The 25,037-nt window shown below is 45.3% G+C and overlaps 1 protein-coding gene across 13 annotated transcripts in view; it reads right to left on the bottom strand.

Moving 5' to 3' along the window:
- Window positions 1-25,037, bottom strand: part of Mphosph9 (M-phase phosphoprotein 9) — a 70,545-nt gene that overhangs the window by 22,709 nt on the left and 22,799 nt on the right. For all 13 annotated transcript variants that reach the window (XR_015633926.1, XR_015633927.1, XR_015633925.1 and 10 more), the window contains 8 exon segments: window positions 23,647-23,750; window positions 18,859-19,313; window positions 17,777-17,932; window positions 13,687-13,774; window positions 12,246-12,461; window positions 8,732-8,779; window positions 7,699-7,763; window positions 5,849-5,950 (listed from right to left, as the gene is read on the bottom strand). Coding sequence is in view for 7 of the 13 variants with exons in the window: in XM_087578023.1 (XP_087434149.1) it covers window positions 5,849-5,950; window positions 7,699-7,763; window positions 8,732-8,779; window positions 12,246-12,461; window positions 13,687-13,774; window positions 17,777-17,932; window positions 18,859-19,313; window positions 23,647-23,750 (1,234 nt within the window). In the remaining 6 variants the exon portion in view is untranslated.

The following is a 25,037-nucleotide window of genomic DNA, read 5'->3' as shown; positions in this document are numbered from 1 at the left end:
TGGATTCCTCCTCCAGAACATTCCAAATTCTTTTTTCTTGTAATTATTTAAAAAATAATTCATACTACACTTATTTATTTTGTGTGTGTACAGACATGCTGTGGTGTGTGTAGAAGTCAGAGGACAACTTTGGGAAGTTGATTTTCTTCTTCAGCCATGAGATCATAAGATCTGGTGACAAGCACCTCTGTACACCAAGCTGCACCCCTGGTCCTCAACTCTCATTCTTACAGAGGCCAGATACCCAGAAACCTGCTCTCCAAGCGCTTAAGTGCCCTAATTCATCTCTTTCTCATGGCAGGAATTGCACATATATAAAAGTCAGTGGCATTGTTTTATTATATAAAAATCTCCAGGGGCCAGGGAGATGAGTCAGTGGATAAAGCACTTACCCCAAAAGACTAATGACTCGGTTTCATCCCTTGAATCCATATAAAGAAGGAAGTAAAGAATTTCAGGAAATTGTCCTCTAGCGTCCATGTATATCATGGCAAATGAACACCACACAAGCACACACAGAACATGCACACACACACACACACACACACACACGCACACACACACACACACGCACACACAATCTTTAAAATCTATGCCAGGTATAATGCCATACACCTTTAATCCCAACACTCAGGATAAAGGAGCAGGAGAATAAGCAAGTTCTAGGTCAGCCAGGGCTACACAGGTAGACCTTGCCTCAAAAATAAAATAAATTCTCAATGGACTAAAGGTTAAAATCCAAACACATGACAATAACTTAGAAAGCCATCTATGAGTAATCCACAATGTCACCTAGGGCTAGATGACTTCTTCCTGAGACTATTCGAGCCATGTGTCATGGTGTAATGCAATGTCCCCTTCGGGCTCCTGTGTTTTGACATCGGATCCTGAGATACTGGTGCTGTTTGGGAAGATTATGGGACCTTAGGGGCCTAGCTGGTGGGAAAGGTCACTGGGGTCAGGCCTTTGCAGGTCACATGCTCACACTATCTCCTGCTTAGAACAGCATGAATGATCAGCGCCCTCACAACCCTGGCGCCTTGCATGCCAAACCACAAAAGGTTTAAGAAGCCCAAACTTTATGCCTCTTCTTTTGCTTGTTCTCAAAAATTCATTTTTACCTTTGGTTCCTTTTGTCTGGTTTGATTTATGTTTTTGTTTGAGACAAGGTCTTGCATAGCCCAGGCTTGGTATCAAGCTGGCTGTGTAGCCAAGGATGACCTTGAACTGACCTCCCAGCATCCATCTCCTAAGAGCTGGAAGAGCTCTACTACTACATCTGACTAAACTTTCTTTTTCAAGATTCATTGACTTCTTTTTGTTGTGACAGTAGGTATGCACGTATGTCACGGTTGACATGTGGAAGTCAGAGGCCAGAAAACGACTCTTAGGAATTGGTGCTTCCCTTCCCTCGTGGGGGCTCAAGCTTGGGCACTCACACTTTGTGGCAATTGTTTTTAGCTGCTGAGACACAGCCCAGCCCTAAAATTTCTTTACTTTTTAAAAAAGAATTTTAAACATTTTTATAAATTACAGGTATATGTGTGTTTGTGAGTGGAAGCTTGTGTACATGAGTGTAGTTCCCAGAGTTCAGAAGAGGGTGTCAGATCCCCCAAAGCTGGAGTTACGATGGATTGATTGCTGCTAACATGGACACTGAGCACGCTGGTTCCCTGGATTAGGGAGTGAGTGCCCTCAGTGTCGTCTCTCCAGTCCCTAACTTTTCTTTTAAAATACAAGAATCCATTATATTCTAGTAGGATTACTCAACAAAGTTAGAGAAAGTGTTTTGACAATTACAGCTTAGGAAGGTCAGAAATCACAACTTAATTTTTCTGTCAGACATCATTATGAAATTATGAGCCACTTATTAATATACATTACACTAAAATCAGGAGAAACTGAATTCTAAAAGCTAAAGCCTTCTCCTGTAAACGTGTCACCCAGCTCACACTGTGCCAGCAGTGCATTCCTGCAATCTTAGCATTAGGGAGGCAGAGGGAAGAGGACCACTGGAAGCTTGAGGCCAGCCTGAGCTACAGAGTAAGTACTGGGCTAACCAGGGCTACATAATAAGACTACCTCAGAAACAAAAGCTCAACCAAAGATTACAGTAAAATAATTCTAGAGAACTAAAGCAGAAAACCACAGCTTAATATAGATCCACCCCCAAAGGTCTTTCCATTAACGAAAGATTAAAAAGTCAGTTGATTTCTGGGTCTTCTATTGGATTTCATTGATCAACCTAACTCTCTCTACCAACACCATGCAGTTTTTATCACTCTTGCGCTGAAGTACAGCTTGAGGTCAGAGATGGTGATTCCTCCAGAAGTTCCTTCATTGTTCAGATTGTTCTGGCAATTATGGGTTTTTTGTTTGTCCAGATGAAGGTGAGAATTGCTCTTTCAAGGTCTGTAAAAAGTTGTGTTGGAATTTTGATAGACTTTGTACTGAATCTGTAAATTGCTTTCGGTATGATGTCCATTTTCACTATGTTAATTCTACAGACCCATGAGCATGGGAGGCCTTTCCATCTTCTGCTATCTTTCTTGTTCAAGGACTTGAAGTTCTTGTCACTCAGATCTTTCACTTGCTTTGTTAGTTATACCAAGATATTTTATATCAGTTGTAGCTATTGTGAAGGGTGTTGTTTCCCTCGTTTCTTTCTCTGCCCATTTGTCATTTGTATAGAGAAGACTACTGATTTCTTGGAGTTAATTTTATATCCAGCCACTTTGCTGAAGTTTATCAGCTGTAGGAGTTCTCTGGTAGGATTTTTTGACAAAGACGGCAATACTACACAATGGAAAAAGAAAGCACCTTCAGGAGAGATGGCTCAGTGGTTAAGAGCACTGACTGCTCTTCCAGAGGTCCTGAGTTCAATTCCCAGCAACCGCATGGTGGCTCACAATTGTCCAGGGATCGGATTCCCCATTCTGCTGTATCTGAAGGCAGCGACAGTATACTCACATGCATAAAATAAATAAGTCCTTAAAAACTAACAAACAAAAAACAGACAAAAAGAAAGAAAGCACCTTCAAAAAATGGTGCTGGGATTGCAAACTTGTAGAACCAATCTGAAAATCAACCTGGCGGTTTCTCAAAATATTGGAAATAGTTCTACCTGAAGACTCAGCTATACTGTTCCTGAGCATATATGCAAAAGACGCTCCACCATACCACAAGGACACATGCTCCACTACGTTCATAGCAGCCTTATTCGTAATAGCCAGAAACTGGAAACAACCCAGATGTCGCCTCAAAGAATGGATATAGAAAATGTGGTTCATTTACACAATGGAATACTATTCAGCTATTAAAAACATGAACATCATGAATTTTATAGGCAAATGGGATGGAACTTGAAAATACCATCCTGAGTGAGGTAATCTAGACCCAAAAGGACAGGCATGGTATGTACTCACTGATAAATGGATATTAGCCGAAAGGCACACATTACCCATGATACACCCCACAGACCCAAAGAAGTTAAACGAGTAGGAAGGCCCAAGCAAGGACGCTTCAATCACATTTAGATGGGGGAACAAAATAATCAGAGGAGGCAGAGGGAGGAAAGGAAGTGGTGGGAGAGGGGAGGGAGAGAGGAATGGGAGGGGAAGCAAGATCGGGTGGATAGGAACACAAGGGAGAGACCTAGAGGGTCAGGAGAATGAATGGAAACCTGCACCTGCCAGGGGTGGGGGTGAGAGGAATCTTTAGAAGTCCCAGCGACCTGAGATTGGGAGTTGGGCTCCCAGGAGTGAATGTGGGGGACCTTAGCCAAGAAGCCTAACAGTGGGGACATGGAACCTGAAGAGTCCATCTCCTGTAGCCAGGTAAGACTCCTAGTGGAGGGATAAGGATACCAATCTACCCACAAACCTTTTGACCCCAAATTTGCCCTGTCTAAGAGAAATGCGGGGACAGAGATGGAGCAGAGACTGAAGTAACTGGCCAATTTGAAATCCATCCCATGGGCAAGCACCAGTCTCTGGCACTATTAATGATACTATTATGCTTGCAGACAGGAGCCTAGCTTAACTATCCTCTCTGAGAGGCTCTACCCAGCAGCTGACTAAAACAGACAGAGATACCCACAACCAATTATTGGAAACTCTCAGAGACCGAGCCACCAACCACAGCACACATGGGCTGGAGTGAGGCCCCTGGGTCCTATATAGCAGACATGCAGCTCAGTCTCCCTGTGGGCCCCCCAACAACTGAAGCAGAAGCTCTCCCTAAAATTGTAGTAGGACTGTGATATCCATTCCCCAACAGGGCTGCCCTATCTGGCCTCAGTGGGAGAGAGGATGCACCTACCCTTGCAGAGACTTGATGTACCAGGGTGGGGGGATACCCAGAGGGTCCCCCACCCTCTCAGAGGAGAAGGGGAGTGGGGGAGGGTCTCTGTAAGGTGGGGAACCAGGAGGCAGGGCAGCGTTTGGGATGTAAATAAATAGAAAATTTAAAAACATCTATCTAATGACTGGATTTTAGTGCTAAGGCTTTAAAACATGCTTCAGTCCAGTACCTTGCTCTTGTAGGTCATTATTTGTGCTCCCTTTGCAATGTCGCCGGCGAGGCAGCTGCTAAGATGAAGCTCCATCCCTTTGCAACTTCTAATTGAAGCAAGAACCATAAAAAGAACTCGAGGCTTTGCTTCTCACAATCAAGGTTTTGTTTCCTTTCTTCCTGTTTCCCTTCTTTTGCTCTTTTGCTTCTTCCTCCTCCTACTCTTACTCATCTTTGTCTTCATTCTCTTTTTCCTCCTTCTCCTTCTTTTTTGAGGCAGGGTCTCACTATGTAGCCCTGGCTGTCCTTGAACTCACTATGTAGACAGGCTGGTGTTGAGATCCACCTGCCTCTCCTTCCCAGGTGCTGGAATTAAAGGCATACGCCACTTCAGGACACTGTTTCCCTCCTTTTCAAAGATCCAGAGAACAAGACAATGTGGAACTACATCCATCAGAAAGATGATGGAGGTCAGGTTGTGGGAGGACATTACAAAGGTCAGCAGACTAGCAAAGTAGTCCAGTTTATAGAAAGGAATATGCTGTTCTCAGTGATGTTTGTTACTGTATCTATGTAGCCCTAGCTGGTCTGAAACTTACTATGTAGAACAGGATAGCCTCAAATTCATAGAGATCCAACTGCTTCTGCCTCTAAATGTTGAGATTAAAGGCGTGTGCCATCATGCCTGGCTGTCATCTAAACTGAATGGAGATGGGCAAGTTAATGGTAAAACTGTCCAACTGAACATTTACCTCAGTAAAAGGACAAAGACAACAAAAAGATTCTGGAGTGGAAAGCCAAGCAAGAAAATGATGGAAATATGAAGAAGAAACACTTGAAAAGAGTAATCTCATATATGACTAAGTAAAAACTGCTTAGGGCTGGAGAGATGGCTCAGAGCTCACTATTCTTACAATTGACCCAAGTGTGACTCCTAGCACCCATGTCCAATGGCTCGAAGCCACCAGTAACTCCAGCTCCAGGAACCCCACGCCCACTTCTGAACTTGAGTGTATATACCTGCACAAAACGAAATAAACCTTTTTGAACGTAGCCTACACGAAAAAAGACAGAGTGAAAAAGTAAGAGATACATTTGGAGATAAATATGGTCACATGAAGAGTGGTGGGGACAGTGTCGGGAACACAACGCTTGCCCAAGGCTCTCACACCACCTGACTCTGCCCTTCCAATCCTCGAAAATGCTCCTTCGTAGGGATGTACATGCCATGCAGCCATTGTGACTTTAATGTACATCTAAGACTATAGATAATTCACCGCCAGCTTTCTGATTAATAGCAGGCCACCCTGCAAGGACACTGAGTGGAGTCACTTACTTGGCCCGGGATGGCCTCGTGGGAGCTTTAGCGCTGTGGCGAAGACTCAGCATACTCTCGTGCTCCGCCTGCTTCACCTGAGCTTCAAGTTTTGAGATCATCCTAGGTCAAAAGCAATTAGACAAATTAAACACATCGAAAACGCAGCTCAACTACCAGATGTGACGTAATCGTCCCCCTTCAGGAAGGCAGTGAAGGATGCTGCGCAGAAACCTCCTTTATAGTAAAATGGCACCATTAAACTGTGAAAAGTCAGAAGAAAGTTAGAACAAACAAACAACAGCAGAAATAGCCAGGGCAGCAAGTACATGGGGCTCTGCAGAGCAGCATCTCACAGACATGCAGAAAAAAGGACGATCAGGCTTCTGTGAAGCAAGCGGAACAGAAATCAAATTTAGGGGTTGGGGATTTAGATCAGTGGTAGAGCGCTTGCCTAGCAAGCGCAAGGCCCTGGGTTCGGTCCCCAGCTCCGAAAAAAAAAAAAAGAAAAAAAATAAATAAAAAAAAAATAGCATCTTGATCTTTAAAAGCAAAGGCTCTTTTAATCAATAAAAATATTTATTAAATATATATTTGTTAATTAAAATAATTTATTAAATATATAATAAAAAATATTCTCAACAACTTTCAGTCCAGAGATGAAGCAGTAATTCATCCCTGTACCACGTGCAGAATAAAAGCTCCCTTCAATTTTCTCACTAGAAGAAAACTACCCCAGCCAACCGTTTCCAGTTAGCACAGCCTTCCCTTTTTTATTATTATTTTAATTCATTTATTTCAATTAGAGAGTGTGTGTGTGTATGTGTGTGTGTGTGTTGAGGCACGTGCGTGTATATGTGGAAGTCAGAGGCCAACTGACTCTCAGGAGTCGGTTCTCTTCTGCCACCTTGTGGGATCTGGGGGAGTCATCATGCTCACTCCCCCTCTTTGCATTCTTTAAAACTGTCTGGGGGCCAGCGGGATGGCTGAGGGAATACTGGCAAGCTAGGGAAGGAACAACTCTAACCTGGCGGTAGGAGTGAATGGATGAGGCAGATGGCAGGTCAGACACTTTACTGCTCTTTTCTGTGTGACTCCTTCAGATTAAAGTGACTCTCTAACCTTGGGGTTGGATTTGACCCAAACACTACTATAAAAAGGATGCTTGGAGGTCACTTTAGATATTCCTTCAAAAAAGGATGTAGTTTTAATAGTGTGTACATGTACACGTTATTCAGGAGGTTGCAATGCACCTCCATGGTGCTGGCAACTGTACTTGGGTGTTATGGAAGAGTGGTGTGTGTTCTTAACCACCAAGCCACCTCTCCAACCCGAGGTTAGATGTTTCTAATCATTTGTAATATGGATCATTTATGATCAGACCTCATTCAGACTTCTCATTATGCTGCAAAAAAAAATAATAATCCTGGAGAAATGCACATATTTGAGACTCAACCACCAATATATTCTTTTTTTTTTTTTTTTGGTTCTTTTTTTTTTTTTCGGAGCTGGGGACCGAACCCAGGGCCTTGCGCTTCCTAGGTAAGTGCTCTACCACTGAGCTAAATCCCCAGCCCCTACCAATATATTCTAATCACTTAAAAAAATCTCCTCAGGGGCTGGGGATTTAGCTCAGTGGTAGAGCACTTACCTAGGAAGCGCAAGGCCCTGGGTTCGGTCCCCAGCTCCAAAAAAAAGAACCAAAAAAAAAAAAAAATCTCCTCAGCTAAAATGTAATGCATTTACATGTCCAAGGATGATTAGGATAACCAGATGTCAAATGGCTTTAAAAGTCCTCGGGAGTTTCTTTTCCTCACTGTCATACAAACACCAAGGACCATGAGAGTACGCTTTATTAGGAGGACACCTACCTTTTCAAGTCAGAAATCTGAGTATGTGCGTCAAGCAGTTTGTTCTCGGTCGTGTTTAATGTATCCTAAGGGGAGAAAGGGTTTACATGACTGAAGGTAAGCATGCAGATGGAACCTTCTACTTCAGAACGTGGAACAGAAAGCAAACGCAAGGCTAAACAGCCAGCGGTTAACTGCAATGGAACTCGGGAGGACGGCATGAGGTGAGGAGCCAATCTGGGCAGCTCCAGGGGGAAGCTACAGTGGAGACACTGGCTCCGCCCAGCGACCCTAACAGATGCAGCCCAATGCCTGCCTAACTGTAGCGCACTCACAGGAAGAGGGATCTTAGGTCCAAAGGCTTAGCAGAACAGCACAACAAAAACCTTGAAAGATGTACAGCACGATGAGCTCAGTCTTGGCTGTATCTACAGAGGGTCCACGAACCTTACAAACCCATAATGTCCTAGTCACTCAGCAGACTGGCTGGGAGCACTTACGGCATTACTGTGGGGACTCACGGAGACCAGACATGGCGCTCCAAACAGAGCTTCAGCTACGGATACAATGTACAGATGTTTACTACCCCATAAAACTACCGCTTTGAGTGCACATACAGGGAGTAGATGGTCATCTAAGTATATGCGATAAACTCTTCTCAACCCATATCAAATGAACAGCCATGTAATGGTATTTGGTAAATTAACAGACCTCACAAATGTGTCAGTCAAGTAGGGCAGACATTTGAAAATAAAGATATCAACACAGGAAGGGCAAACACATGGACTGTTTCAAACAGCTCTCGATAGAGTATGTGAATAAGGGCGCTATGGACAGCCCTGTGGAGAGCCCTATGGAGAGCACTATGGAGGGCACTATGGAGGGCACTATGGAGGGCACTATGGAGGGCACTATGGAGAGCACTATGGAGGGCACTATGGAGGGCACTATGGAGGGCACTATGGAGAGCCCTATGGAGGGCACTATGAAGAGCACTATGGAGGGCACTATGGAAAGCCCTATGAAGAGCCCAGATCAGAGCCCTTCCCCTTACCTTTACTCGCCCATGCTCTTTGCCGAGGGACTCATACTCTCCTAAGAGCTGCAAAGAAAACAGATAATTGAAGACAGAACCAGACAGGACCCAAAACAGCACTCCTCAAACTGCCCAGGTCAGTAAGGAAAGGCCCACAGAGAAGTAATGCGTCTGGAAGAGGGAAAGGGTCGATTCCTGACAGAATGTTTGAAAGCCTTTAAAGGCTGAAACCATTTAAAAGTAGAATAGCAATAGGAGCCCTCAACATAATAGTAAAGTGTATTTGTGCTGTCTTTTAAACTTTTATTAGACTATCCTACATTTATTTTATAGACTAAAACTATCATGCCCAAAACACCTAGTATTATTTAAAAATGCCTATGGTGGTATAGCCCTGTAATCCCAGCATTCAGGAGAAGGATGGCAAATCTGAGGCCAGTCGGACCTTACACGGTGAGCGCCCCAGAAAGGCCCACGATGAGGAAGGATCACACTGCTACAGCAGAAAGTACGACAATGGTTTTTAAAATAACAGAAACATGTCTAAGAGGACACAGGAATCCCAGGCCCTGCCACATCCTGTGCCACGAGATGACTGCCCAAACCAGCTGCCATTCAGGGCTGCCAGGCACATGAGAAGGCACATGCAAAACACACTGGAGAAAAGGGGGCTTAGGTTAAGGCTCCTGCCCAAGAGCCTTCCTGCCCTCTTCTGCCTGACACCAGATCCTGGGTGCTAGGCCTGGCAGGTAAATGGCAGAGAAGTCTCGACAAAGACTGATCTGCCCAAGAGAACAGATCCACGGGAACTAAGACAGTTAGTTCTCCCTCCCTCCTCCTCAGTCACACATTGACTCCAAGGATGCTGCCCACCAGTAAGCCACCCTGCCCATGGCTACGAAGCGACCTCCTTTCTCTCTCTCTCTCTTTTAAAGAGTTATTTATTTTATGTATATGAGTACACTGTAGCTGTCTTCAGACACTCCAGATCCCATTACAGATGGTCGTGAGCCACCATGTGGTTACTGGGACTTGAACTTAAGACCTCTGGGGGAGCAGTCAGTGCTCTTAACCGCTGAGCCATCTCTCCAGCCCCCTTTTCTCTTTTTAATTTTTGTGTGTGTGTGTGTGTGTGTGTGTGTGTGTGTTTGTGTGTCTGGGGGGCTAGGAGAGGGCACTATATCTCTAGGAGCTGGAGTCGCAGGGGATTCTGAGAGACAGTACAGGGATTAAGAGCACTTGCTGCCCTTCTGGAGGACTCTAGGTCTATTCCCAGCCAAGCTCCTTTCTGGTTAGCCTGGAAAAAGTCAATCTTAACAGATAATGCACTTTTCCATATAGAAAAGGCCTGAACAGTAAAACCTAAGAAGGGAATGAGAGGAACAGACGGCAGGGCTGAAAATAAAAGCACATTTTAAAAAATGATGGATGTGGGTGGGGTGGGAAGTCATTAGAATAGAACAGAGTATTTAGGGTAGTCACTGCCTTGAGAGGGCTTTTTAAAAAGCGCCCAGGCCTAGAGAAATAGCTCAGTGGGTAAGAGCACTGGTTGTCCTTCCAGAGGACCCAGGTTGAATTCTCAGCACCCACAGGATGGCTCACAACTCCAGTCCCAGGAGATATGTCACCCTCTTCTGGCCTCTGAAGGTGCTGCATGCAGGTGACGCACACGCATAATCTATTAAAACGCTGGAGTGGATGTGTAAATGCCTTTATCCCAGCACTCAGGACACGGAGGCAGGCAGATGTCCATAGGTTTGGGGCCATTCTGGTGTATACAGTGAGTTCCAGGACAATGAGGGACTATATAATAGAGACTCTGTCTTTTAAAAACAAGCAAACAACAAAACACAAACAGAGTTAAAATAAGAAAAAGAGATTTAAAAGTTAAAGAATCAATGTGAACTCCAACATCTATGTAATAAGAATTCTAAGGAGAACAGAAAGAAAAACCAGTGACGAAGACCAGCTGCCCACAACAGAGGCGGGAGGCAGAGGTCACAGGCCATGATCAAACAGATTAGAGCAACTGCAGCCTGTGGAATTACCAAGGCAATGTGAGGATCTCACCACCAGTCCAGCTTCCATTCAGACTGGAGGAACCAGGTCTGTGGAATTCCATGACAGTAAAGTCTAAGACCACGGGAAAAAATATGCCCTCAGCTACCAGGAAGACATCAAGAATGATTTCAGACTTAAGTACCACAACTTAAGAATCCAGATATTAAAATTTTAAGAGAGCCAGCAGGGTGACAGGTGAGGGCCCTTACCTAGAAGACAAGATGAGTTTGAGTCCCAGGACCCACAAGTATTCCTCTGACTTCTACATAGCATGATATGTGGATGTGTGAAGACATACACAGATATGCAAACATACAAACAAATAAAGTGAAATATAAAGAAACTTTATGAAGAGACAACCTGGAACCCAATCCAGCATCAATGTTTTATGAATCCAATTTTACGTGAAATTAAATCAACATCAAAAATTCAAACCTGAGGTCTAGAGAGATGGCTCAGTGGCTAAGAACACTGGCTGCTCTTCCAGAAGACCAGATTCAGTTCCCTGCACCCACTTAGCACACAACCATCTGACTGTAGTTCCAGGGGATCCAACACTCTCTTCTGGTCTTTGTGTATACCAAGAAAGCACACAGTACACATGTATGCAAGCGAAACACTTGTACACACAGAATAAAAACAAAATAAACCAAAAAAAATTTAGACCTGAGCTGAGCAAACAGCTCCTGAGGTACGAGCTTTTGACGTGCAAGTCTGAACTCAATCCTTATAGCCACCATGGAAGAGCCAACTTCTGAAAGTTGTCCTCTGACCTCCACACGTGTGCCCACACGCATGCATCATACATACACATACTTAATCAGGTTTTTAAAAAAAATCAAGGGCTGATGAGATGGCTCAGCTCCCACATGGTGGCTCACAACACAGAGGTTAAGACAGCTCAAAAGTTGACTCACTAGAAAGAGAAGAGGGAGGGAGCTCAGCCGCCTTCTACAGCTGACTTCCTGCTGCGGAATTCCTGTGACCACGTCCACTAAGAGGCTATCTGGAACTACGAGCAGTTACTTTAGAGTCTAGCGCTTAGACCAAAATGTGCCTAGGAAAGTCATCACAGTACATGAGCTAACACACTACTTTCAACCAGCTATGGTCTGAATGGAAATGGTCCCCACAGGTGTCACTTTGAGCACTTGGTCCCCAAGCTACTGGCACTGTTTGGGAAGGTTGTGGAGACTTCCTGGAGGAAGGGAGCCACAAGGGCTGGGCCTTGAGATTTTACGGCCTGGGTGAACTTCCTGCTCACTCTCTATTTCCTAATTGACTGTCATGTGACCACTCGGCCTCCTGCTCTTGCCACCACTCTCTCCCTGCCTACAGCCCTGGTTTCCCCTTCATGACGAGTTATCGGTCCTGAGCTGTAGGCCAGAATCAAGCCTTTCTCCCTTAAGCTGCTTCTGTCTGAGGAGGTCAGAGAGCAGCACGGTGCTGAGCGCCGGCGCTGGCTGCTTACATCTTGAAACATTTTGTTTTCTTGTCTCAGCCGGGCTTCTTTATCGTCTGAGAGCTTGTAAGCATTCTCAAAGGCTTCTTCTAGATCCTGCAGCCGGCACTTTAGCCGCGTGATGGTGTTGTCTTTCTCTTTATTGCTTGTCCTCATCTCTTCAATTCGTTCCTGCAAAATTTTGGAGGCACTGCTGGCTGCATTGAAGCGTTCTCTCAAGTCACTCTGCACAGTAAAGACGGAGAGAAAGCACTCTAAGTGAAAAAGGTGCCTCGGAATTAGCTAAAAGTTATATGCAAGTAGAACAAAGCGCGCAGATGGAAGCTTTGTGGACACATTTTGTTGTGTCCCGGGACAGAGTCTAGAAAGGACCACTCTAACGAAACAATGCCACGAGGTTAACCAAAGGTAGGCACAGAAAACAACGACACCGGGATACATGATTCTAGCAGCCACATAGGCAGGACTGTTCGTGAATCACCCCAATGAAGAAAAAAATAACCACAAACATCAGAGGAGTTATGAAACTGTCCTAGAATACACTGCTCAAGACTAGTATGGTGGGGCATGGGGGCTTTTTTTTTTCTTTTTTTTTTGGAGCTGGGGACCGAACCCAGGGCCTTGCGCTTGCTAGGCAAGCGCTCTACCACTGAGCTAAATCCCCAACCCCAGGGATGGGGGCTTTTTAACCATACTCTTTGAAAATACAAAATTAAAAATGCATTGCACATGTTAGCATTCACTTAATGGCTATATCTGGAATACCATATAGGTGCCAGGCCATAGATGTCAAATGTAAGGTTAAGGCTGGGTTCAATCCAGTGCCTCGATCCCACTGGTTTGAAAGGCTGAACTGCAAAGACTGCTTAAGCCCACAGGCCCAAGACCACTCTAAGCTATAACACAGCAAGAACTCTAAACAAAACATCAGAAAATAAGATTAACAAGAGCCATACTAATCCCTAACTTCCTGGTGCAGTTTACCAGTTAGACAAGAGTCAACTAGAACAAAGCAACAAAGGGCTGGGGTGACAGTGGCCTGGCCTAGCAAGGACCTGAATTCTACCCAGAAAAGAACCAGGCGTTAAAGCAGAGACAATGTACAGAAAAAAACTGGCATTTTTTTAACCAAAATTTTGCTTATAAAGAACTATATAAAGAATATATGAGCCAGGCATGGTGCCTCACACTTTTAGTCCCAGCACTTGGGAGGCAGAGGCAGGTGGATCTATGTGAGTTCAAGGCCAGTCTGGTCTACAGAGCTGAGCTCTAGGACAGCCAGGGCTACACAGAGAAACTTTATTGCAAACAAAATAAATAAATAAATAAAACAAACAAAAACCCCAGCATCTGCACTGCTGGTTACACATCCAGCCAGTAAGACTGAGGCTGCAATGATCCACACGTTCAAACACCGTGCACTAGAGCCAGCCCTCAAACGAGCACATACCACTTCTATTTCTAGCAAATTGTTCTTCTTTTCAAGGGTTCGCACTCGACTAGTAGCTTCAGTCAGTGCACTATCCAGCTGGCCACATCTAGGAAACAGAAATTTAGAATCAGTTAGAGAACAAAATAATTTCATTTAAGAGCATTAAACTAACCCAAGAGGCTTCCCGATATGTAGAATAAAGCAAACTCCCCAATGTTAGCCGACGCCCAGGACACCACTTTCGCAAAGCTGCACCCCAATAGTCTAGTATCTAAAGATAAAAGGGTAAAGTGATGATCAGAACGATCCCTAGGACATATCAAGAGGAAGGTTCTAGTTTAGAACACAGCATGAGACCTTGAGTTCCATTATCAGCACCAGAGGGAAAAGTGAGAACGCTTGAGAACGATGAGATACTGAAATATTCACAGCAGCAAAAGCAGATGGACAGAACCGTGTCCTTCAACAGAAACCCTAATGTGGCATTTGTGATGAGGAAGACTGCTGGGCCTGGAGTAGAGGACATTGTAATGCCATGCCCCGGTCTTGAGGATGTGCTGAGCGAAGGAAATCTGTCACTGTGTGTCAGCAACAAAGCACATATCGAACCTCTGCGGAGCCTGCGTTCCATTCTCAGTACCACCCCTCCCACCATAATGATAAACACCGGACTTTACTTGTAGTCTGTGCAAGGTCATAGAGACGCAGAGAGCAGAGAGCAGAGGTGACGGGGCCAGGGAAAAGGAGGGAGGGAGGGATGACCATCTAATGAGCACAGGCTTCAGTTCTTTACTAATGTCTGTTTTGTCACTCTTCTTTTTCCAACATTTATATGTTTACACTGGGGAGGGCTGCTGGGCACTGAACTTAATACCTCACACATGCTGGGCAAGCACCGTACCCACTGAGCTACATCTCCAGGATAGACGTTCAGGGGTTTGTTTTTCATTTTTTCATTTATTTATTTATTCAGTGGGGGCTGGGGGGGTGCAACATGCTAGTGTATGTGTCTGTGTGTCTGTGTGTGTGTGCACACACGCACTGCAGGAATCTTTTCTTCTTTCCTTCCACCATGTAGTCTCCAGGGATCAAGCTCGAGTTGCCAGGCCCGGCATCTGGTACCCCCACCCAGAGTTTGCAAGTCAAAGACTATTCTGGAGCTGGATGGCTACGCAACAATGTTAATAGATTTCAGCCACCAAACTGCACATAGTGAATTCATCAAACATAATTTGATATTTAAATTTTGTATTTTTAACATAGAGAGCACTGTACAAAATGGCTTGATGTTAGTATGGAAAAATCTGCCTGGACATACAAGTGTGCGTTACAATTTCTGGAAGGATATAAAGAGCTGCGCCGTTTGAAGTCAGGGCACAGCGTCCTTTCTGAGCTATTTCAAACAACATTAATGCACTGTTCTTTTTGTGGAGCGTATACATGTGTGAGGAAACTGGAGGGATCTCAGCTGTCATCTGCAGGACTGTCAGCCACCGCCTCTGAGAAAGTGTCTATCTCTCTTTGGCCTGTCTAGAGTGGCAGGCCAGCGAGTGCTGGGATCCTTTTGTCCCCACCTCCACGACACCAGAGTTACTAGTGGGCCACCGTGCCCAGCTCTGTTTTACATTTTGCATCCTTGCACTGCAATGCAAGCACTTGGCCAACTGAATCACCTCACAGCCCTGAGCTTTGTGAATCCTTTGTGAATGCTACACTTTTATTATGTTATTTTTTAATTGATTCTTTGAGATTTTTATCCCAGGTGTACAGGTATTTTCCTGTGTGAATGTCCATGTCACTAGGTACTGCAGTGCCTGGGAGGGCTTTGGATCTCCTGAGACTGCAATTAGATGGCTATGAGCCGCTCTGAGAGTGCTGCGGGCTGAATCAGGCTTGTCTGGAAGAGCAGCCGATGCTCTTAACTATAGAGCCATCGCTTGCCCCAAGATAACTGTGTGTGTGTGTATGCACAAGAGACACATGTGTACACTAGTGTCCAGAGTCTAGAAGAGGGCACTAGATTAAAATGGGGAAAGACAGTGCAGAGGGTCCCCCATCCTTTATTCTTGCTGAGGCTGTTCCCAGATTAAATTAGAATTTGATCTCCTTGATAGAAAATCCCATGGAAAACTACCAACTCCGTTCTAGGACCCAAAGGTCAGGATGTCCTAGCTAACTTATCTTAGCCTCTGTTAGAACTGCTTGCTTCCAACTGCTTACTCTGCAGCTGCCTGGAGGAGATGCCTGGAGGAGGTCTCTGCCCTTAAAAACCCATTGTTCTGGACACTCAAGGCCACGGCGAGGCCCATAAACACTTGAGTGTAGTTCCAGCCAGCTTGAATAAAGACTTTCAATTGGCTACACACGGTGTCTGAGTGATCATCTCTAGTGAGCTCCCCATAACATTATCCCCTGAAGCTGACGTTAAAGACAAGCTGAGCCACCTAACCCTGGTGCTGAAACCTGAACTCAGATCCTCTGGAAGGGCAGTATACGTTCTTTTTTGTTTTGTTTTGGATTGGTTTCTTTCCAGGCAATAGTCCTCTGTTCTGGCTATCCTAGAACTCACTTTGCAGATCCGTCTGTCTCCTGAGGGTGGGTGGAATTAAAGGTGTGGACGACCTCCTCCAACTGCAGTATGCGTTCTTAACCACTGAGCCGACTCTCTGGCCCCTCAAGCACCCAAGTCAACAACACAAGAACTAATATGGCCTAGTTCTAAACTACTCACTAAGTATTTGTGGTCCCCCATGTTTTCCCCTTAGAGAGGCTCTCACTGCTCACCTAAACCTCCTCCTGCTCCAGCCCTCTGAATTCTAAGCACATGGACTCACCAGGTCTATAACACTAAACAGTGCTCTAAAGAGGAAATCACAGACAAGCGAGCAGAGCAGTCCCAAAGGCAAGTCCAAGAGCATCCTCCCCTGCATCCCTGTGCCTCTCTGAGCGGCAAAATTGCCCCACAGGCTCGAGAGAACCATAGGACTGTAAAGTTATTCATGACAAGGACATAAAAAATACGTTTAGAACTGTTAACACAAAAAGAATTCGATAGAGGGCTGGAGAGGTGGCTCAGTGGTTAGAGCACTGACTGCTCTTCCAGAGGTCCTGAGTTCAATTCCCAGCAACCACATGGTGGCTCAGAGCCATCTGTAATGGGATCTGATGCCCTCTTCTGGTGTGTCTAAAGACAGCGAGTGTACATGAAACAAATCTTATAAAATAAATAAATAAAAGAACAGTATAAGTAAAAGTTAGACCATTCTCTTTCTCTTTCTTTCCATTCCTTTTCTTTTGGTACAAAGCATGCATGCCTGCGCGCACACGTGAGGTGCGTGTAGAGGTCAGAGGACAACTTAAAGCCAGTCCTCCCCCTCCACCATGTGAGTCCTAGGGATGAAGCTCAGTTCGGCAGCTTGGTGGGAAGTGTGTTCCCTGTTTAGCCATCTCACCAGCCCACATTCCAGGCTTCTTACTTTTCCCGGAACTCCACAGAATTAAGTATCCTACAAATGACATTACTCTGCATGTGCTGGCTCCACCTTCTTCAGAGACTTATTCACATAAAAAGCATGGCTTTGTGTCAGTTCTTAGAGAGAATTAATGAGGCTAAGTTCAAACCTTTAAAAAAAAATCATTCATGGGATGGAGAGATAGCTCAGTGGTTAAGGGCACTGACTGCTCTTCCAGAGGTCCTGAGTTCAATTCCCAGCAACCACATGGTGGCTCACAACCATCTGTAATGAGATCCGATGCCCTCTTCTGGTGTCTGAAGACAGCTACAGTGTACTTGTTTTTTTTTTGTTTTTCTTTTTTCTTTTCTTTTTTTCGGAGCTGGGGACTGAACCCAGGGCCTTGCGCTTGCTAAGCAAGCGCTCTACCACTGAGCTAAATCCTGAACCCCTACAGTGTACTTGTATATGATAAATAAATAAATCTTAAAAAAAAAATATCATTCATGTCTCTAGATATGTCCTGGTCTACATGTCTTTTGTGTTAAATTTTCAGATGCAAAGCACCTATTTTTCCAGCATCTTCCCCATCATGATATACTCTAAGGACAAAATCGACCCAAGTTGGAGAAACATCAGCTCTATGGGAGTCTCACCTGTCCACAAGAGCTTCATTTTTCTTCTTCCACTCTTCGACAGCAGAAATGTCTTTGGCCTCCAGTTTCTGTCTCAGAGCACTTATCTCCGACTCATAATAAGCTCGAAGGTCGGCTACGTGTCGTGCGTGCTTTTCCTTGAGGTTCTGCCTGATCCTGTCGGTAAGGAAAAGAGGCTCTTAGGATAGTGCATCCTCTACCCCTTAAGACAAGCAAGGGCACGGTCTCATGATTCAAGCCATGTGTTTCAGACTCAACTGAGAGAGGTGGACCTGTGGCAGTGAATCTTCACTGGCAACTTGAGAGAAATCACCTAGGAGACACAGAGGTGTGTCTTTAGGGCATTTCCAGAGAGGTTTAACTGACCCGCCATGAATGTGGGGGACAGTGGGGGGAGCACCAATCCCAGACTAAATAAAAAGGAAAAAGAGGATAAAGCATGCTAGCACCCGCGTCATCTCTCTGTACTTCCTGACTGCAGGCATCCCATCGGCAGCTGTCTCAGGCCCACCTCCCAGCCACCATGCCGATGGACTGTATCCCCTCAAACTGAGAGCCACGATAACCCCTTCCTCCCTAAGAAGCTATAACCAGGTACTTGGTCACAGTGATGAGAAAAGCAGCTGACACAAACACCAATAGTCATTCTCAGAGCCAGAGTACAGCCTGCTGCTCCATTCGCCCCAGAAAGCACAGCAGATGCCCCATGTGCTCTAGACATAGAAGCACTCTGATTAGCTCCCATCTACTAGCCTTTGTCAGCACCTTTGTTTTTGATCTTGAGACGGGGTCTATCTGTGCAGCTCTGGCTGGCCTGGAACTCAGTAGATAGACCAGACTGGCCAAGAACTCACAGAGATCCACCTGCCTCCACCCTTCAAGTGCTGGAATTACAGACACGTGCCACCATACCCAGCCTTATCTTTCACTTCAACAAAGCTGCCAATAGTTAAAGAAAAAGACACATTACTTATATTTCATTAAGATTTTTATATTGCTGTGGTCCAATAGAAATCACTTTCATCATTCAATCAGACATCATAAGTCTAATAACAGTATAAGCCAGTCGCTGAAATACATACTTAGACAACATCACAGGATCTTCCAGGGAAGCCAATGAAATGCATTCTGGGACACTGTTGGCTGTACCTGGAAGCTGGGACTGACTGACTGAGGCCACTGTGACAGTGTTTTCTTCGTCTATAGTTTTGACTGAGATATCGTTGCTAGTGATGGTGTAGCGTGAAGGGATCGTGGAACTGGTCCTACTTTCACTTTGGAATGCATGGCTTTTCCAAGTGTCCACAGGCGATGCTTTCGTAGTTGACGGATATTTGGGGAACCCAGATACCTGAGAAGCATTATGACTTGCTTGTGAAAACGAGTCAATGTCAGAGTGACTAGACAGGCTTGGTTCCAGAACGGAGTCTGGGGAAAAGGATATTCTGTCATCGAGAGTATTCAAAAAGCTATGGGGATGGATGCTGGCAGCCTGCTCCTTTGGCTTCCTGTGTGTGGCCGGATCCAGAGTCAGGACCTAGAAGGAAGATTAATAAGCATCAAGCTGTGGCCTCAGAGCCCAGGCTGACCCACGCTGGCTGTCAGGAAAGTGGGTTTTAGCTCTGCAGGTCAGAACATGCTCGGACCACTCAGTAAATGAATGGGGATGGAAGCAGAGGTGAGGTCCCTCTCAAGTAGCTGCTTGATTTCTCTTTGTTCTAGAATAGGATAGCAATGGTCACTTCATCCCATGATGAGCATTAAACTTAAAGGTATTTAAAACTTAAAAACAAACAAAGACTCAGTGGTAGAGCGCTTACCTAGGAAGCGCAAGGCCCTGGGTTCGGTCCCCAGCTCCGGAAAAAACAAAACAAACAAACAAAGAAGAAACGGTTAAACTTAAAACAAGGGGCTGGAGAGATGGCTCAGTGGTTAAGAGCACTGACTGCTCTTCCAGAGGTCCTGAGTTCAAATCCCAGCAACCATGAGATCTGATGCCCTCTTCTGGTGTGTCTGAAGACAGCTGCAGTGTACTCACATACATAAAATAAATAATTTAAAAAATTTTTAAAACAAAAGCTAGGGTGGTTGTGGCTCATACCTTTAATCCCAGCATTCAGGAGGCAGAAGCAGGCAGATCTCTTGAGTTCGAGACCAGCCCAATCTACAGAGTAACTTTGAGAATAGCCAGGGCCAAACAGAGTAACTCTGTCTTAAGAAAATCAAAAAGAGGGGTTGGGGATTTAGCTCAGTGGTAGAGTCCTTGCCTAGCAAGCGCAAGGCCCTGGGTTCAGTCCCCAGCTCCGGAAAAAAAAAAAAAAGAAAATAAAAAAGAAACAAATGAACAAAATCATTTAATCAACAATAAAAAAATCCATTATCAAGATCATCACCTTAAAAAAAAATCATGAAAGATTTTAACTAAACTGAAAATCTAAAATGTCAGATTAATATTGTCAGCTTTGAAGTCCTTTCTGGCTATGTTTCCTCCAGAATAGAAAATTGCCTATCTCCTAACAGTAAAGACTAAGGGGTACTGGGGCCCAGTTAGCAGTCCACAAATACCACCCTTGTGATCCGGAGCCTCACTGTCCCTCAAAGGCTCAGAGGATGAGACCTGGTCCCAACTGATAAATAATGCTAAGAGGTGGGGCCTAGTAGAAGGAAGTAGGTCACTAGGGGGCGTGTCCTTGATGGGGGTGTGTCCCTGACATAAACCCTAGGAACCCAGGCCTTTCTTTTTCTTTACATTGCGGCCTCCATGAGAGAAGCAGTCTTTCGTCAATCTGTTTATAATCTTCGGCCTCACTACAGACCCAAACACAATTTGAACAAGTGACAATGGATTGAAAACTTGAAACCATGAGCCAAAATAAGCCTCTTGTCCTTCACATTGCTTACTTTACATACTCTCTCACAGCAATGGAAAACTGACCAATAGTCCTACTCAAAAGAACCACTGAGGGCTGGGATAGCCCAGGGGTTAAGAACCCTATTGTGTGGGAGGCCTTTTTTTTTCTTAATGTGTGCATGGGTGTTTTGCCTGCATGAAGTAAAGTACACCATTTGCAGGCCACAGTACAACATCAGGTCACTGGGAAGTAGTTATATACACAGTTGTAAGCTGACGTACAGGTGTTGGGAACTGTACCTGGGTTCTCAGGAAAAACATCCAGTACTCTGAGCTATCTCTTCAGCCTAATCTCTCCTATTTTTAAAAATACCAAGTTTTAGCTGAGCAATACCTACAACCCCATAACAGGAAAAGAAGGAACAGGAAGATCAGGATTCAAGGTCATACGCAGCTACATCCTGAGTTTCAGGCCACAGTAGACTCTATGAGACCCTGTCACAACAAACAGGCTGGCAAGATAGTTCAGTAGGCAAAAGCACTTGTCGCTCTTGCAGAGAACCTGGGTCCAGTTTCCAGCTGCTATGTGAGTGCTGGAATGGGTCTAAGGGGGTAGTTCTGATGCTTTGATCAAGAATCGTATGTGAATGATGAAGGTCCTGTTCCCCAATTGGTTCTTGATCAATCAATAAAGAAGCCAGCAGCCAATGGCTGGGTGGAAGAGGTGAGACTTCCAGGTTCCTGCAGGCAAGCTAGGAGACATAGGAGGAGGAAAGGGAATTCTCCATGCTTCAGAGGGAGAGAAAGCCTTCAGCCAAGTGAGACCTCGGGTGGAGTGGCCATCGGCCACTTTCCTGATTGGGCCTGGGGCAGCAGGTGGATGATTAGAAACACAGCTAAGCTGAGTGCAGATTTAGGTGCTGAGCCAGGAGCAAAGGGAAGGACAGGCCAGCCACTGGAGGCTTAGAAGGGCCCGGCCACTGAGCCATAAGGCAGGTTACATACGAGCGAATGTGTATGTTGTGTCTTTCATCCACAGATCCAAGGGAACCAGGGCGGTGGCTAGTAGCCCAGTCTGCTCGGAGCTTAGAGCAGAATAGTAGAAACCACATACTACATACAGGTTTGTTGTCTAGGCTGCTCTCAAACTCTTCAACCTGTGTGATCTTCCCACTAAAGTCTGCCAAGCAGCTAGCTAGTACCATAGGCACCAATACACACAACTGACCAAAATCAGTATTTGTCTAACTGTTCGTGTTTGTGGATTCCTGTGTATGTGTGTATGTATGTGTGTATGCATGTGTGTGTGCGTGCGTGCGTGCATGTGTGTGTGAATAGCAGAGGCAACCTGTGGTATCATTCTTAAGCGTCTTTTTCCATCTGAGACAGGGTCTCTCATTGTGCTACAGTTCTGCCAAGCAGGCAGGACTGGCTGTCATCAAGCTCCCAGGGATCCACCTGTCTCCATGGTTCCATGTCACCCACCAATCACACATGGGTTTCTTCTTTTGTTTTGTTTTGCTCCCACTCTCATGTCTGTATGTGTGCTTATGTTTTTTGGAGGGGGCACTGTGTTTCCTGGTATTTTGAGGGGCTCTTTGTGTTGAGGTTCTGGGGATCAACACGGGTTTGAAACATGTAAGAGCTCTACCACTGAGCTGCACCCCAAGTGCTGCTGCTCAGGTAAACCTTTCCTTTCCCATGCTGTTCTCCTCACTACTCATCAGAGCCTACCAGTGAGGCGGGAGAGGACTGCACACACCAGACCGGGAGGGAGCGCAAAAGGACAGAGTTTATGGTCTCTCAGTTACATAGTGAGCTGAAGGTCAGGTGGGGACACAAGAGAGCTTGTCTAAAAAAGTAAAAGAAACAAAATATATTTCTTGGAGAAAATATTGTGAGTTAAATGCTTCAAATTATGTTACAAATGCATCTAATGGGAATTGTAAAAGGACAGAAATCACCATCGGGTCTAGGAAAACAAAGAAATTAACTGCCAATAACCTACTACACGCACACACACACACACACACACACACACACACACACACACACACACACACACACACAGAGATATACAAAACCAACCAACAGAATAAAAATACTGAGCTAATGTTTTTGAAATTAAATGCCTACTGGTTTTCTCTCTCTCTCTCTCTCTCTCTCTCTCTCTCTCTCTCTCTCTCTGTGTGTGTGTGTGTGTGTGTGTGTAAATGCATATTTATGTGAAGCCCATACCTCTTGTCCCATACACCTTTATTTCTGAGACAGACTCTCTGGAACACACTGGTCTGGAATTTGCCCACTAGTTTAGACCAAATGACCATCCAGCCACAGAGACTGTCTGCTCCAGCTCCTCAGAGCTGTGGTGAGAAGAGGGGGACATTGCTAGAGGCCTTTCATACAGACTCTGGAAATTAGGTCTGGGTACTATGACTGCAAGGCAAACACTGCTCTCCCCAGACTGTATTTTTGTGTTTGTTTTCTTTTTTTTTTCTTTCTTTTTTTTTCTTTTCTTTTTTTCGGAGCTGGGGACCAAACCCAGGGCCTTGCACTTGCTAGGCAAACGCTCTACCACTGAGCTAAATCCCCAACCCCTTGTGTTTGTTTTCTTTTATTTTTTTTTTTTCCCCCTCCGGAGCTGGGGACCGAACCCAGGGCCTTGTGCTCGCTAGGCAAGCGCTCTACCGCTGAGCTAAATCCCAAACCCCAGTGTTTGTTTTCTTAAGATAGGGTCTTCTTATGTAGCCCAAGCTGGCCTCCAATGCACAGTGACTCACCTGCCTCAACAGACTTAGTGCTAAGATCGAGAAAATGGTACCCCACATCTAGCTTACTTCCATTTTGAAGTAACCTTTTTAAGATCATATAGGAAATGAGATGAGATGAGATGTAATTTGAAAGAGAGCCTGACCTCAAACCTAAGCTTCTTCCCCCAGCATTTTAAAGTCTATGGTGGCAAAGTTATCTATAATCACAGCACGCAAGCACCCGGGCACCCATAGGGTACCTGTACTACCTGGCTCAGTGGCCTCTCTGCAGGAGATGGTGCAAATGTCTTCTCCAACGTTTCGGGCAAAGAGTGATACATGTCCTTCTCCTCCAGCTTCCAGTAAGTCAGCCCTGGCGTGCACACAGAGAACAGAAAGGAGTGAGGAAGGGTCCTAGACAGACAGTTCAATCACAAGACAGTGAGGGGGCTCAGAGGATTAAAAATTCTGCCCACCAAGCCTGACAACCTGAGTTCTATCCCTGGAACTCACATAATGGAAGGAGAGAACTGATGCCCACAAGTTGTCCTCTGACCTCCGCACACACCAGGGATGCCCTTGCTATCAATCCCCCCAAACAAACAAACAAATGCAGTAAAACCTTGCAGCAAAACTATAAACAACCAAAAGGAATTAGTAATAACTAAATACTTATTTTGAAGAAAATCTTTATAAATAAGATTTCCATAAAATCAACGTAGAGAGTTCAAGTTCTCTATTAAATATGGGTATAGTGACAAACACCTGTCATCCTAGCACTTAGAAGGCAGAGGCAAGAGGGTCACCGTAAGTCTGAAGATAGCCTGGTCTACATGGTGAGTTCTACGCCAGCCAGGACTACACAGTGAGACTCTGTCTCAAGAAAAAAGAAAAACTGTAGATACTCCTAATAAACAACACCCCAGGCTGAGCTCCAGCTTCAACAAGCATGTGCAAACATGCATGACATACATGTATTTATATGCACTCGAGCTCACACGCATGCGTGCACAAACACACACACACACACACACACACACACACATGCACATGCACGTAGTGCTCGGGCCTTGCGTTCCTGCACTAGAATTACACAAGGCAGGCATCCTGGCACACCATTATAATGCCAGCACTTGGAGAAGTAGCCACAGAGGAGCAGAGTTCAAGTCCTCGTCAGTTAAATAGCAAACAGCTCAACCTGGGCTACATGAAGCCATCTATTTGTTTGTTTGCTTTGGGTTCTTTTCAAGACAGCTTTTCTCTGTGGAGCCCTGGCTGTCCTGGAACTCACTCGGTAGACCAGGCTGGTCCCCGACCTGCCTCTGCTGCCTGAGTGCTGGGAGTAAATGTGTGTGCCGCCATGTCTAGCGTCCCCTAGTCCCTCCTAGAGCTGCATCTCTATCCCCGTCACTGACTTAGTGATTTCAGGGGGGGCTCTGGGGGAGAACAACTATTTTCAAACAGGCAAGGCCCATTTCCCTGAGAGAGTAACAGCTAGGAGAGATCCTCCTGTTGTAGAGAAGGCCGCTAAGGCAAAGCCTTCACATGAGCCCTGGCAGAAGTGAGCAGGCTCTCCGCACAGGCAGGAAGGAGGCAATCGGCTCTATCCTGGGGAGCCTTGCGGGTCTCCGTAAAGTTTCCGGCTGCTGTTTTGAGGAAA

This window comes from Rattus norvegicus, chromosome 12 (assembly GCF_021556685.1).
Source record: "Rattus norvegicus strain SHRSP/BbbUtx chromosome 12, alternate assembly SHRSP_T2T, whole genome shotgun sequence".
NCBI classification, from domain to species: domain Eukaryota; kingdom Metazoa; phylum Chordata; class Mammalia; order Rodentia; family Muridae; genus Rattus; species Rattus norvegicus.
The sequence above is the reverse complement of the archived record's forward strand: the minus strand, read 5'-3'. Positions and strand labels throughout refer to the sequence as shown.